The 13,307-nt window shown below is 40.5% G+C and overlaps 1 protein-coding gene across 1 annotated transcript in view; it reads right to left on the bottom strand.

The window, feature by feature from the left end:
• Positions 1-4,955: 4,955 nt before the first annotated feature.
• The window catches only part of LOC133635372 (BMP/retinoic acid-inducible neural-specific protein 3-like), a 233,990-nt gene continuing 225,638 nt past the window's right edge, over positions 4,956-13,307 (bottom strand). Inside the window, exon 9 of the mRNA XM_062028512.1 lies at positions 4,956-6,273. Within this exon, the coding sequence (XP_061884496.1) occupies positions 5,503-6,273 (771 nt within the window). The 3' untranslated portion in view covers positions 4,956-5,502. The remainder of the gene's footprint in view (positions 6,274-13,307) is intronic.

The raw sequence follows: 13,307 nt of genomic DNA on the forward strand, positions 1-13,307 counted from the left end.
TTTTCCCACCTTTTTTAAGGAGCGCTGTAAGTGGCTGATCCTGTTGGCGGTATGTCTGCTATTTGTGGGACTGTGCCGAAAATGACATTTCAGTTCTTATGTGTCTTGTACATGTTAAAGAATGGACAATAATAAAGCATATTGAATCTTGAAATCTTGATACAATACCCTAATTGATATTCGTTATCGATACCGGAATTTATTGGTTCTCTTAAGAGTACTATATGTAATTGTGAACCAATGCATTTTTTTATTACCGTTTTTAATTAGCACAAGAGGTTGTACACCTCCCACAACATGATGTGACATCTCACAGCAGGGAAGCCTTTTATCAACACCTGATGATTAAGTCTTAAACAAGTCAACCATGTTTGCTAATGCAGTTATGTCATCATCTTGTAACGAGCACACAGATCCATCACTGTTTCTATTCATTACAAGTACACTCAGCTGGAAATATCACGTATACAGTCGTGGTCAAAAGTCGACATACCCTTGTAAAGGACATACCATTCCATACCAAGTTTATTTATAAAGCCCTTTTGAAAACAACCACAGTTGAAGAACAAAGGGCTGCTGTCTTGAGTTTCCAAATAATTTCTACAACTCTTATTTTTTTGTGATAGAGTGATTGGAGCACATACTTGTTGGTCACAAAACACATTCATGAATGCTGAAGAAACAAGTCCATGTCAGAAAACCAACAAATTTAGCTGAACTGTACCAATTGTGTCAAGAGGAGTGGTCAAAAATTCAAGCAGAAACTTGCCAGAAGCTTGTGGGTGGCTAAAATCCTAAAATCATCAGCCCGGAGGTTGGGTCTTGGGCGCAGTTGGGTGTTCCAACAGGACAATGACCCCAAACACACGTCAAACGTGGTAAAGGAATGGCTAAATCAGGCTAGAATTTAGGTTTTAGAATGGCCTTCCCAAGGTCCTGACTTAAACGTGTGGACAATGCTAAAGAAACAAGTCCATGTCAGAAAACCAACACATTTAGCTGAACTGCACCAATTTTGTCAAGAGGAGTGGTCAAATACTTTTGGCAATATAGTGTATTTACATACATCATATATCTGTTGTCTGATCTAAATGTCAAAATATGTTTTGTTTATATCCCAACGGTGCCACCCCCCCCCCCCCCACCCCCCAAAAAAAAACCAACAACAAACAAAACAGAATATTTACAAATACATCATCAATTAAATTAAGAAAAAATAAATAATAATACATGATTAATAATAATAATCAGAAATAAAATAAAATAATACAAACATGTCGACTGATAACATCTTGTTATATTCCCATTTCGATGAAGAATGACTTATAACCCTCACAAAGAAAAGGGGGGGTGGAACCAAGCGTCTCTTCGTGTCCGTCTCGCCATCTCCGGGTCTAAATGGGCTGTCAGAGTGGACCAACTTGTCGGAATACATCCTCATCCTTCTACTATCCGGGTGAGAGGCGTGATTTCTAAACTACAATAAACTTTAACGAGCAGAGGAAGCGCCTTACCACTCGATGTAAACAAAATGTTCAATGGAACATTTAAAGTTTTGGTGTTGTTTATGGGCGTCACATTGCAGTGTACACGTATCCTTCTCGCCATATCGGGTCTAAATGGGCTGTCAGAGTGTACCAACTCGTCGGAATACATCCTCATCCTTCTACTATCCGTGATTTATGCTCTACAATAAACTTTAACGAGCAGAGGAAGCGCCTTACCACTCACGGGGACACACGCTCGTGATCACGACACTGTTATAAATAGTTCCTCTTCCTTAGCGCTTATAATAACAATATCACTAATACTTGGTTAATATTAGTCATGAAATGTTAATGGAGTATTGTTGGCGGAGAGTTATGGCTTGTCTTTGTCTGATGACGTCAGAATGGTGCGCCATTATTTCCACACTCAAACAGTACAATGGAAAACAACATTGGCTTATTATATTTAGGCATAAATCTATTGCCACTTTCTACGTTTACAAGACAAAGCGACATTATGCCTTTTTCTTGCTGTGAACCGCCATGTTTGCGTCATAGATGCTTCTGATTGGCTGACATTGCCTGACAGTTCTTTGTGTTTATCTTTGCATGTATTGGATAATAATGCTTAAAAAAATAACACTCACCCATCTTTATGGACCAACTCATTAAGTCCCATCCCACATATCTAAGTTATTGCGTGGAAATACGGGTAACTGCGCCCAAGACCCAACCTTCGGGGTGATGATTTTAGGTTGTCCTGAAGAATTTGGAGGTAATCCTCCTTTTTCATTGTCCCATTTACTCTCTGTAAAGCACCAGTTCCATTGGCAGCAAAACAGGCCCAGAGCATAATACTACCACCACCATGCTCCTCCAAACATATTGCTGGGTATTGTGGCCAACCGGCTCAATTTTTGTTTCGTCTGACATAAAATGGACAAAGATAAGACCTTCTGGAGAAAAGTTCTGTGGTCAGTTGGGTGTTCCAACAGGACAATGACCCCAAACACACGTCGAAAGTGGTAAAGGAATGGCTAAATCAGGCTAGAATTAAGGTTTTAGGATGGCCTTCCCAAAGTCCTGACTTAAACGTGTGGACAATGCTGAAGAAACAAGTCCATGTCAGAAAACCAACACATTTAGCTGAACTGCACCAATTTTGTCAAGAAGAGTGCTCAAAAGTTCAACCAGAAGCTTGTGGATGGCTACCAAAAGCGCCTTATTGCAGTGAAACTTGCCAAGGGACATGTAAGCAAATATTAACATTGCTGTATGTATACTTTTGACCCAGCAGATTTAGTCACATTTTCAGTAGACCCATAATAAATTCCTAAAAGAACCAAACTTCATGAATGTTTTTTTGTGACCAACAAGTATGTGCTCCAATCACTCTATCACAAAAAAAAACAAGAGTTGTAGAAATGATTGGAAACTCAAGACAGCCATGACATTATGTTCTTTACAAGTGTATGTAAACTTTTGACCACGACTGTACATTCGAGTCACGCATTCATTCATTTTCCATGAAAATAGTTTTGTATATGTTTACACGTGTTGTGTTATTGTCAACGTCCTCATTATAGCTAAGCAGATTGTTACCTCTAGCAGCACTTGTATATAATCCAGTTAATTGTTAATATTATCAAATTATTAGCATGGCAGTATTAACTTGGATTAAAAACTAATGCAAAGTGTACCCTCTATTGTAAAAGGGTAAATAGAGTGCTTTTGATTAAAATATGTTACAAACCCCTTTTCCATATGAGTTGGGAAATTGTGTTAGATGTAAATATAAACGGAATACAATGATTTGCAAATCCTTTTCAACCCATATTCAATTAAATGCACTACAAAGACAAGATATTTGATGTTCAAACTCATAAACTCTATTTATTTTTTGCAAATAATAATTAACTTAGAATTTCATGGCTGCAACACGTGCCAAAGTAGTTGGGAAAGGGCATGTTCACCACTGTGTTACATGGCCTTTCCTTTTAACAACACTCAGTAAACGTTTGGGAACTGAGGAGACACATTTTTGAAGCTTCTCAGGTGGAATTCTTTCCCATTCTTGCTTGATGTACAGCTTAAGTTGTTCAACAGTCCGGGGGTCTCCGTTGTGATATTTTAGGCTTCATAATGCGCCACACATTTTCAATGGGAGACAGGTCTGGACTACAGGCAGGCCAGTCTAGTACCCGCACTCTTTTACTATGAAGCCACGTTGATGTAACACGTGGCTCGGCATTGTCTTGCTGAAATAAGCAGGGGCGTCCATGATAACGTTGCTTGGATGGCAACATATGTTGCACCAAAACCTGTATGTACCTTTCAGCATTAATGGCGCCTTCACAGATGTGTAAGTTACCCATGTCTTGGGCACTAATACACCCCCATACCATCGCAGATGCTGGCTTTTCAACTTTGCGCCTAGAACAATCCGGATGGTTCTTTTCCTCTTTGGTCCGGAGGACACGACGTCCACAGTTTCCAAAAACAATTTGAAATGTGGACTCGTCAGACCACAGAACACTTTTCCACTTTGTATCAGTCCATTTTAGATGAGCTCAGGCCCAGCGAAGCAGACGGCGTTTCTGGGTGTTGTTGATAAACGGTTTTCGCTTTGCATAGGAGAGTTTTAACTTGCACTTACAGATGTAGCGACCAACTGTAGTTACTGACAGTGGGTTTCTGAAGTGTTCCTGAGCCCATGTGGTGATATCCTTTACATACTGATGTGGCTTGTTGATGCAGTACAGCCTGAGGGATCGAAGGTCACAGGCTACGTGCAGTGATTTCTCCAGATTCTCTGAACCATTTGATGATATTACGGACCGTAGATGGTGAAATCCCTAAATTCCGTGCAATAGCTGGTTGAGAAAGGTTTTTCTTAAACTGCTCAACAATTTGCTCACGCATTTGTTGACAAAGTGGTGACCCTCGCCCCATCCTTGTTTGTGAATGACTGAGCATTTCATGGAATCTACTTTTATACCCAATCATGGCACCCACCTGTTCCCAATTTGCCTGTTCACCTGTGGGATGTTCCAAATAAGTGTTTGATGAGCATTCCTCAACTTTATCAGTATTTATTGCCACCTTTCCCAACTTCTTTGTCACGTGTTGCTGGCATCAAATTCTAAAGTTAATGATTATTTGCAAAATTGTATCAGTTTGAACATCAAATATGTTGTCTTTGTAGCATATTCAACTGAATATGGGTTGAAAATGATTTGCAAATCATTGTATTCGATTTATATTTACATCTAACACCATTTCCCAACTCATATGGAAACAGGGTTTGTACTTGTAAGTCAAGTCTTGTAGATTTAAACAATCCAGCATGTCCCAATCAATATTCACATAATATAACCCATTACTCACCTGCAGCTTCTCCTTAGATGACACAGTGACATGAGGCTAAATGCTTGAAAAATAGTCCAACAGTTGGGATATGTTATTTTAATTTGCACATTTTTAATATCAATTTATCTACAAAATGTTGACTTGACACCACTGTATTCTGGGCTTCATGGAAAGTGCACTGCTACCTAAAGCAAAGAGACATATAAAAAATATTACAAACAAAAGACTGCGACATTTTAGCAATAATCTGTCCACTGATGTCTTTACAGTAAAAAGGAGCAGTCTTCCGATGGTTAGTCACAAGGTATCTTGAGTTTGTACTGCGGTTTACTTTATTTCTGAATATTTGTGCATTTTCTTTAACCACTCCCATCCTTTGACATACCACCGTACAGCAGGCGGTCTTCACAAAACCCCCAAAACTGGAGTACATTCCTTAGCAGTCCTCAGTTTGTCGACTCAAAATCAGCCTTGTCTTCACAAAACCCCCCAAAACTGGAGTACATCCCTTACAGTCCTCAGCTTGTCGTCTCAAAATCAGCCACGTTTGGTAACCTATTGACACTGTAAACGGTGCAGTTTACATCCAAGTCCAGTCAGTACTCTTGTGACCCGTTTCAAAGTCCGATCTCCCTCGCAGCAGCTGTTAACTGCAAAGCTTTGTGGTTTCATAATCTGTTGAACTAGGCAGGCGAGAGCTGAAGGCCTCCAAGGAGGCGTGAATGCGAGCCACATCGCTGGCAGTCAGTTTGAGTCGGTGTCGGAGAAGACAAGCAAACAGGTCCAATCTGGGTTGACCTTGAGGCGATATCCGGTTAACCTGGTCACGTATTTCCAAGAGCTGCAGCATAGCCGTGTCCTGGGAACCTTGCGTGTAAGGGTAGTCCAGTTGCAGAATCAAATCACGGATAGCCTCCGGATCAAAGTGCATACTGTAGCCAAAGACCTGGATGCTGTTGATTTTCATGTAGCCAAGGTTGCGACCAGGATCCGTCATATCTAAAGGTTCATAATAAACACTATCATTCGCTCCGTTCGGGGTCTTTATCCTACTCCGGAGGTATATGTGGATCGTTTCGAAGAATGTCTTCCACTTGTTACCGAGTGTCAGTGTCCAGTTGTAACACTCGAAGGGTAAGTCCAGTTTGGTGGCATGCCAGTCGGGAAAGTTATTCTCGTTGACCGGAATGTACCAGCTTTCCGAATGGCTCCCTCCGAAGGGGTTGATGTAAAGTGTAAGGGCGGGCTCAAGCGTGCTGTTCTTTGTAAGGCAAATCTGAAGAGATATCCCCAGCAGCATGTGGACCATGTTGGACTTGTACTTGTTACTTTTCAGTGTCAGGAGCATTCTCTTCCTCCATGAGGGGTCAAACCAGCTGTTGAGGCGCATGTCGTTGCTGATGAAAATGGCATGGACCTGACAGGAGATTGGACAAACAACACAGGCGTCCATTCAGTAAGGACTGCGGTATTTACATAATCCAAATGACTCGATTACTAAACATTTTTTGCTAAAACAGCAAAAAAAATTCGGAGCGTAAAAACAGAAACAGTAGATGTTATGTTGGCACCATTAAAGGGACTGTTTGTAACCTTTACACTGCTGTCTACCGGGCGCTAACTTTCCAAAGTGTTGTGAGCATTATATCCTGCCCTCTTCCGGCATTTAACACGCATTGGCTTTGTGTGTTGTTAGTTACTGATAGTTTAGCTATGCACAAGAACATCGTCAGCTTACAATCTTAAAAATAAATATCCTGCATAGGGTTGCAAAGGGGTGGAAAGTTTCCGGTAAATTTCCGGAAACTTTCCGAAAATTTACCACGGGAAGTTAAGCTCGGGAAGTTTGGAAACATTGACCATTTTTTGATTATTCAAATTTGGAGACATGATATTTTTTGGGTGTACTATGCAGCTTTCATAATGGAGACACTCATGTTGTCATGCTCCCACCCGTGGCGTTTTGAAACATGCAGCAGACATCCGTTTCACTTTTTATGGGCATTTTAGAAGCAGTTCTGCAGTGCATCTACAACGGAACCCACTTTTTAAGCGCGGTGAAATGAATTGGAAGACGCTGGCACTAACTTGAGCGTGCCCTGGAATGTTCAATTCGCAAAAATGCATATTGCAATAATTTTTCATATACTGAGACATCTCTACACTCAATAGGTTTTCAAAACACATTTAAAGGCCTACTGAAACCCACTAGTACCGACCACGCAGTCTGATAGTTTATATATCAATGATGAAATCTTAACATTGCAACACATGCCAATACGGCCGGGTTAACTTATAAAGTGCAATTTTAAATTCCCCGGGAACTTCCGGTTGAAAACGTCTATGTATGAAGACGTATGCGCGTGACGTCAATCGTTGAAACGGAAGTATTCGGACACATTGTATCCCAATACAAAAAGCTCTGTTTTCATCGCAAAATTCCACAGTATTCTGGACATCTGTGTTGGTGAATCTTTTGCAATTTGTTTAATGAACAATGGAGACTGCAAAGAAGAAAGCTGTAGGTGGGATCGGTGTATTAGCGGCTGGCTGCAGCAACACAACCAGGAGGACTTTGATTTGGATAGCAGACGCGCTATCCGACGCTAGCCGCCGACCGCATCGGTGATCGGGTGAAGTCCTTCGTTGCGCCGTCGATCGCTGGAACGCAGGTGAGCACGGGTGTTGATGAGCAGATGAGGGCTGGCGTAGGTGGATAGCTAATGTTTTTAGCATAGCTCTGACGAGGTCCCGTAGCTAAGTTAGCTTCAATGGCTTAGCTAGCAACAGCATTGTTAAGCTTCGCCATGCTGGAAAGCATTAACCGTGTAGTTACATGTCCATGGTTTAATAGTATTGTTGATCTTCTGTCTATCCTTCCAGTCAGGGGCTTATTTATTTTGTTTCTATAAGCAGTTAAGCCCGATGCTATCACGTTAGCCCCGTAGCTAAAGTGCTTCGCCGATGTATTGTCGTGGAGATAAAAGTCACTGTGAATGTCCAATTCGCGTTCTCGACTCTCATTTTCAAGAGGATATAGTATCCGAGGTGGTTTAAAATACAAATCCGTGATCCACAATAGAAAAAGGAGCAAGTGTGGAATCCAATGAGCCCTTGTACCTAAGTTACGGTCAGAGCGAAAAAAGATATGTCCTGCACTGCACTTTAGTCCTTCACTCTCACGTTCCTCATCCACAAATCTTTCATCCTCGCTCAAATTAATGGGGTAATCGTCGCTTTCTCGGTCCGAATCGCTCTCGCTGCATTGAAAACAATGGGGAAATGTGAGGAGCCCTTCAACCTGTGACGTCACGCTACTTCCGGTACAGGCAAGGCTTTTTTTTATCAGCGACCAAAAGTTGTGAACTTTATCGTCGATGTTCTCTACTAAATCCTTTCAGGAAAAAATAGGCAATATCGCGAAATGATCAAGTATGACACATAGAATGGATCTGCTATCCCCGTTTAAATAAAAAAAATTCATTTCAGTAGGCCTTTAAAAATGTTGTCAACAAAAAAATGGAATCTTTTTGTAAACAAACAGTATCCACCTTAATATGGACCTGTTACTCTTTTCGTTATTAAAGTACTATTTTAAGATGGAAGTGCTTCAGTGAAAATAATCCTCTCTGGATAGTGTGTCTAATACTTTATGTCGGTTCAGTCATGTTCTTTTTTTGTACTAAAAATTCCTGTGGAGAGAGCAGACATGTTTTTAAGCATTTTCCATATTGACCTGTTTGGTTCTGTAGCCTGTCACGACCGGATCAACTCCCCATTTGCGCATGCGTAAAGAGAACGCTACATCGACAATCTTGTTGCCAGAGACGTTTTAAGAAATTTGAGTCTTTTTGCACTGCAGATTGGTAACTGTGTGAACATTTTTAATCAGATGAATAATGATGACGGATTAATCCTAGTTTCACCACATATTTTTCTAAGAACGTCGAGAAACTAATGAGCACGATCTACAGTGGTTATTTTTGTTTGTAAATGAGATTGTGTCAACATCTGTAAATGTAAACCAGCAACTAAAGACGTGCGGCCGATGAATTTAACCCCTGCAGGTAGTAACCTGCGGGGGGATTTAACAAGGCCGCGCATAATTCAGGGGGACTCGTTAAATTTGCGCTAATTGGTGCAATGTTACTGTATGTCCGGAGGGTCTGGTATATATTCACCTACAGTGGAGATATAAAAGGCAGTCTTTGGCCAACATCTTTAAATAGACCACTGGGATTTCCCTTGTCTCCTGATTAGTTTAAGTATAGTACATGTACTGAGACGTTTGCTTTTGATACATGTTGGACTGTGTGACTAAATTAAAGGTCCTACTTTGTTTTCAGTGCCTGTTTTCTTCATAAATTTAGAAAATAAACTACCGTGTTTTCCGGATTATAAGGCACACTGCCGATGAATGGTCTATTTTTTATCTTTTTTCATATATTAGGCGCACCAGTGCGGACCGGTCAACGCTTGAAAATTTGTCCCACGGACCGGGGGGTATGGTATTTTTATTTATTTTTTGTCATAAAAAAATACAATCATGCGTGCTTACGGACTGTATCCCTGCAGACTGTATTGATCTATATTGATATATAATGTAGGAACCAGAAATATTAATAACAGAAAGAAACAACCCTTTTGTGGGAATTAGTGTGAATGGGTATACATGGGGGAGGGAGGTTTTTTGTGTTGGTGCACTAATTGTAAGTGTATCTTGTGTTTTGTATGTTGATTTAATAAAAAAAAAAAAAATTAAAATAAATATTTGTATTTAAATATTTTCTTGTGCGACCAATCGATCCACGGACTGGTACCGGGCCGCGGCCCGGTGGTTGGGGACCTCTGGTCTAAATAACATGTAATGGTGGTTCTGTGGTCAAAATGTTGCATAGATTATGTTTTACGGATCATATTCAAGCCGCTTTCTGACAGTCGCTTTGTGGGTGGTCTTATTTACGTGGCTCACCTTCGGCAGCGTCTTCTCCCCGTCATCTTTGTTGTAGCGGTGTAGCGTGCAAGGACGGGTGTGGAAGAAGTGTCAAAAGATGGAGCTAACTGTTTTAATGACATTCAGACTTTACTTCAATCAATAACGGAGCAGCATCTCCTCATCTGGAAACAACAACACCGGAAATGTGTCCCGTGAAAAAACGTCCGACCGTCCCTTGGATGAATAATGTAAACTCACTACACCGGTATGTTTTAACGCTTTCATGGCGAGTTTACTGACAGATATAAGTAAGAACTTTACACTACTTTATATTAGAAATGGCAACAGCGGAGGATGAATGTCCCATAACAAGAAGATAGAGAAAAAGAAGAAGTTTTTTCAAGATTTATGCAGATCCCAAATACAGATCAGCAGGAACCAGAAGGTAAGAACAATTGCTTTTGCATAATATTGCGAAACAAAACGCCAGATAATATGTGACCTCTGCTGGCAAAATGAGTCACAATGACGAAATTTTAAAAACTGAGTTATTGTTATTTACACATTCTCCATCTAAAGACCTTCAAAATGATATATGGTTTGTTGGAATCGGACAGAAAATGACCGAGTTACATCCGATTGAAGTCGACCAAGTTTGAGGGTCCGTTTTGAGAAAAAACAGCTTAAAGTTTACTGTTCCAGAACAGAATGTTCCAAAACAAAACTCCATAGCAACCATACCTTAAAAGTCCTTGTAGCAACACCAAAATTGGTACAATTAAAGTCAAATCCCATGTCTAAAGGAAAAATATATATTCAACTCTATTGAAAACGGTTATGTACAAAAATGTCAACACTGCTATGTCACAGTTTTTTTGTTCACTGGTCAGTTTGTCAGCTGGTCAGCTGTCCGTAATATTCCTGACCGGCAGCACTAAGAAGATTCGCCGACTGCAGTGAATTTAGCGCACTTGCAACCGCCTGTGTACCCTCTCCACCTTCTAAATCCATTACGGAATGTAAAACAGTCTAACTTATCCACAAAAATAATAATTCAATGTTCGAAAATCACCTTTTTTCACCAAATATTCCGCTCGAATTACTGTGTGTTGTTTTTCATCAGGGCGCTGCCATGATACCACCATGCACCGCGCGGGGTGATTCAACCAATGAGGGTACGCCTCACAGCGACCCTTAGCAACAAGCCGGATTTGTTTACGTCGGGACAGGTTTAAAAACTCAAATTCTATTGGTTCAGAATGGCGTCATCGGGAATTCCATGCTCATTTTTAGAAAGTAGGTAAACTTGGCGTCACAATGATACCAAATATGGCTAGGGGGATTCCCCCTTATTGCCGCGAGTGAGCGTTGAAAACACTGGATTTTCTCAAGGAATTTCTGAAGACATACCTCGTACAAAACCTTCAAATAAAGGTGATTTAAGCTGTTTTCTTGCTATTTCGATGATTGGGATCGCTAGATTGTGGCTTTATGGACTCATTTTTGTGAAAATCTCAATTACAACCAAGATATATTTTTTTTCACTTATTTGCCTGTAGCTCAAAATTAGCCTGTGCGCATTCCGACTCATTTTGCCAGCACGGGTCACATATGTCTTACCTTATTCACACGCCATAATAATACTTGTATGTCTTTCACGCGGTGTGGCTTCATAGCTTACCAAAGTCGTACTGAAACATTTTGATAGATATTTGAGCACCGTGTGTAATGTTCTATATTTTAAATGGAACATTTAAAATGTTGGTGTTGCTTACTTGAGACATATTGCCCTCATAAGTGCACCCTACACTTATCTCTTATGTTTGACTGCCATCTACTGGTCACACTTATCATTACACCATGTACGAAATAAAATAGCTTGGAGCTGGGTAAGCTCAACCAAACTTATTCCTTACATTAGGCGCACCGGGTTATAAGGCGCACTGTCGAGTTTTGAGAAAAAATAATGATTTTAAGTGCGCCTTATAGTCCGGAAAATACGGTATTTTGACTTCTTGCATGTACGATCTTGTGTCTGTTTGACTCAAACAGAATTGAAAGCGGCTTTTTGCAACCTTTATGTGAATGCCTAGATCGGGGGTCGGCAACCCGCGGCTCTGGAGCCGCATGCGGCTCTTTAGCGCCGCCCTAGTGGCTCTCTGGAGATTTTTCAAAAATGTATGAAGAATGGAAAAAGATGAGGGGAAAAAAATCTATTTTTTGTTTTAGTATGGTTTCTGTAGGAGGACAAACATGACACAAACCTCCCTAATTGTTATAAATCACACAGTTTATATTAAACATGCTTCACCGATTCGAGTATTTGGCGAGCGCCGTTTTGTCCTACTAATTTAGGCGGTCCTTGAACTCACCGTATAGTATGTTTACATGTAGAACTTTCTCCGACTTTCTAGGACGTGTTTTATGCCACTTCTTTTTCTGTCTCATTTTGTCCACCAAACTTTAAACGTTGTGCGTGAATGCACAAAGGTGAGTTTTGTTGATGTTATTGACTTGTGTGGAGTGCTAATCAGACATATTTGGTCACTGCATGACTGCAAGCTAATCGATGCTAACATGCTATTTAGGCTAGCGATATGTACATATTGCATCATTATGCCTCATTTGTAGCTATATTTGAGCTCATTTAGCTTCCTTTAAGTCATCTTAACTAAATTTATATCTCATGATACATGTAATATGGCTTTTAATTTTTTGCGGCTCCTGACAGATTTGTTTTTGTATTTTTGGTCCATTATGGCTTTTTCAACATTTTGGGTTGCCGACCCCTGTTCTAGGACGTGTTTTATGCCACTTCTTTTTCTGTCTCATTTTGTCCACCAAACTTTAAACGTGCGTGAATGCACAAAGGTGAGTTTTGTTGATGTTATTGACTTGTGTGGAGTGCTAATCAGACATATTTGGTCACTGCATGACTGCAAGCTAATCGATGCTAACATGCTATTTAGGCTAGCTGTATGTACATATTGCATCATTATGCCTCATTTGTAGCTATATTTGAGCTCATTTACTTTCCTTTAAGTCCTCTTAATTAAATTTATATCTCATGATACATGTAATATGGCTTTTAATTTTTTGCGGCTCCTGACAGATTTGTTTTTGTATTTTTGGTCCATTATGGCTCTTTCAACATTTTGGGTTGCCGACCCCTGGCCTAGATTATGCTAACTCTCCAGAGTGTTGTAAGGCTTATACGCTGCCTTCTTCCGGCTTTTTGCATACGTAACACACTCGCATAAACATGAGCTACTGATAGCGATTCAGCAAAGGTTAGCTACGAATGTTCGCTCTCATTGAATGTATATTGTATTGTAACAACATGACTGCTAATTGTTAGTTGCTTCTCTCGAAATGCTTTTGTGTGCATGACAAGCCACCAGCAGACAAATTGCTCTGACCGACGATTCATTTTTCCATCCATCCATGTTCTACAGCATGTCCCTCTCAGGGTCACGGGGGGGCTGGAGCCTATCTCAGCTGCACTCTGGCGGGAG

Source organism: Entelurus aequoreus, linkage group LG19, assembly GCF_033978785.1.
Source record: "Entelurus aequoreus isolate RoL-2023_Sb linkage group LG19, RoL_Eaeq_v1.1, whole genome shotgun sequence".
NCBI lineage: Eukaryota > Metazoa > Chordata > Actinopteri > Syngnathiformes > Syngnathidae > Entelurus > Entelurus aequoreus.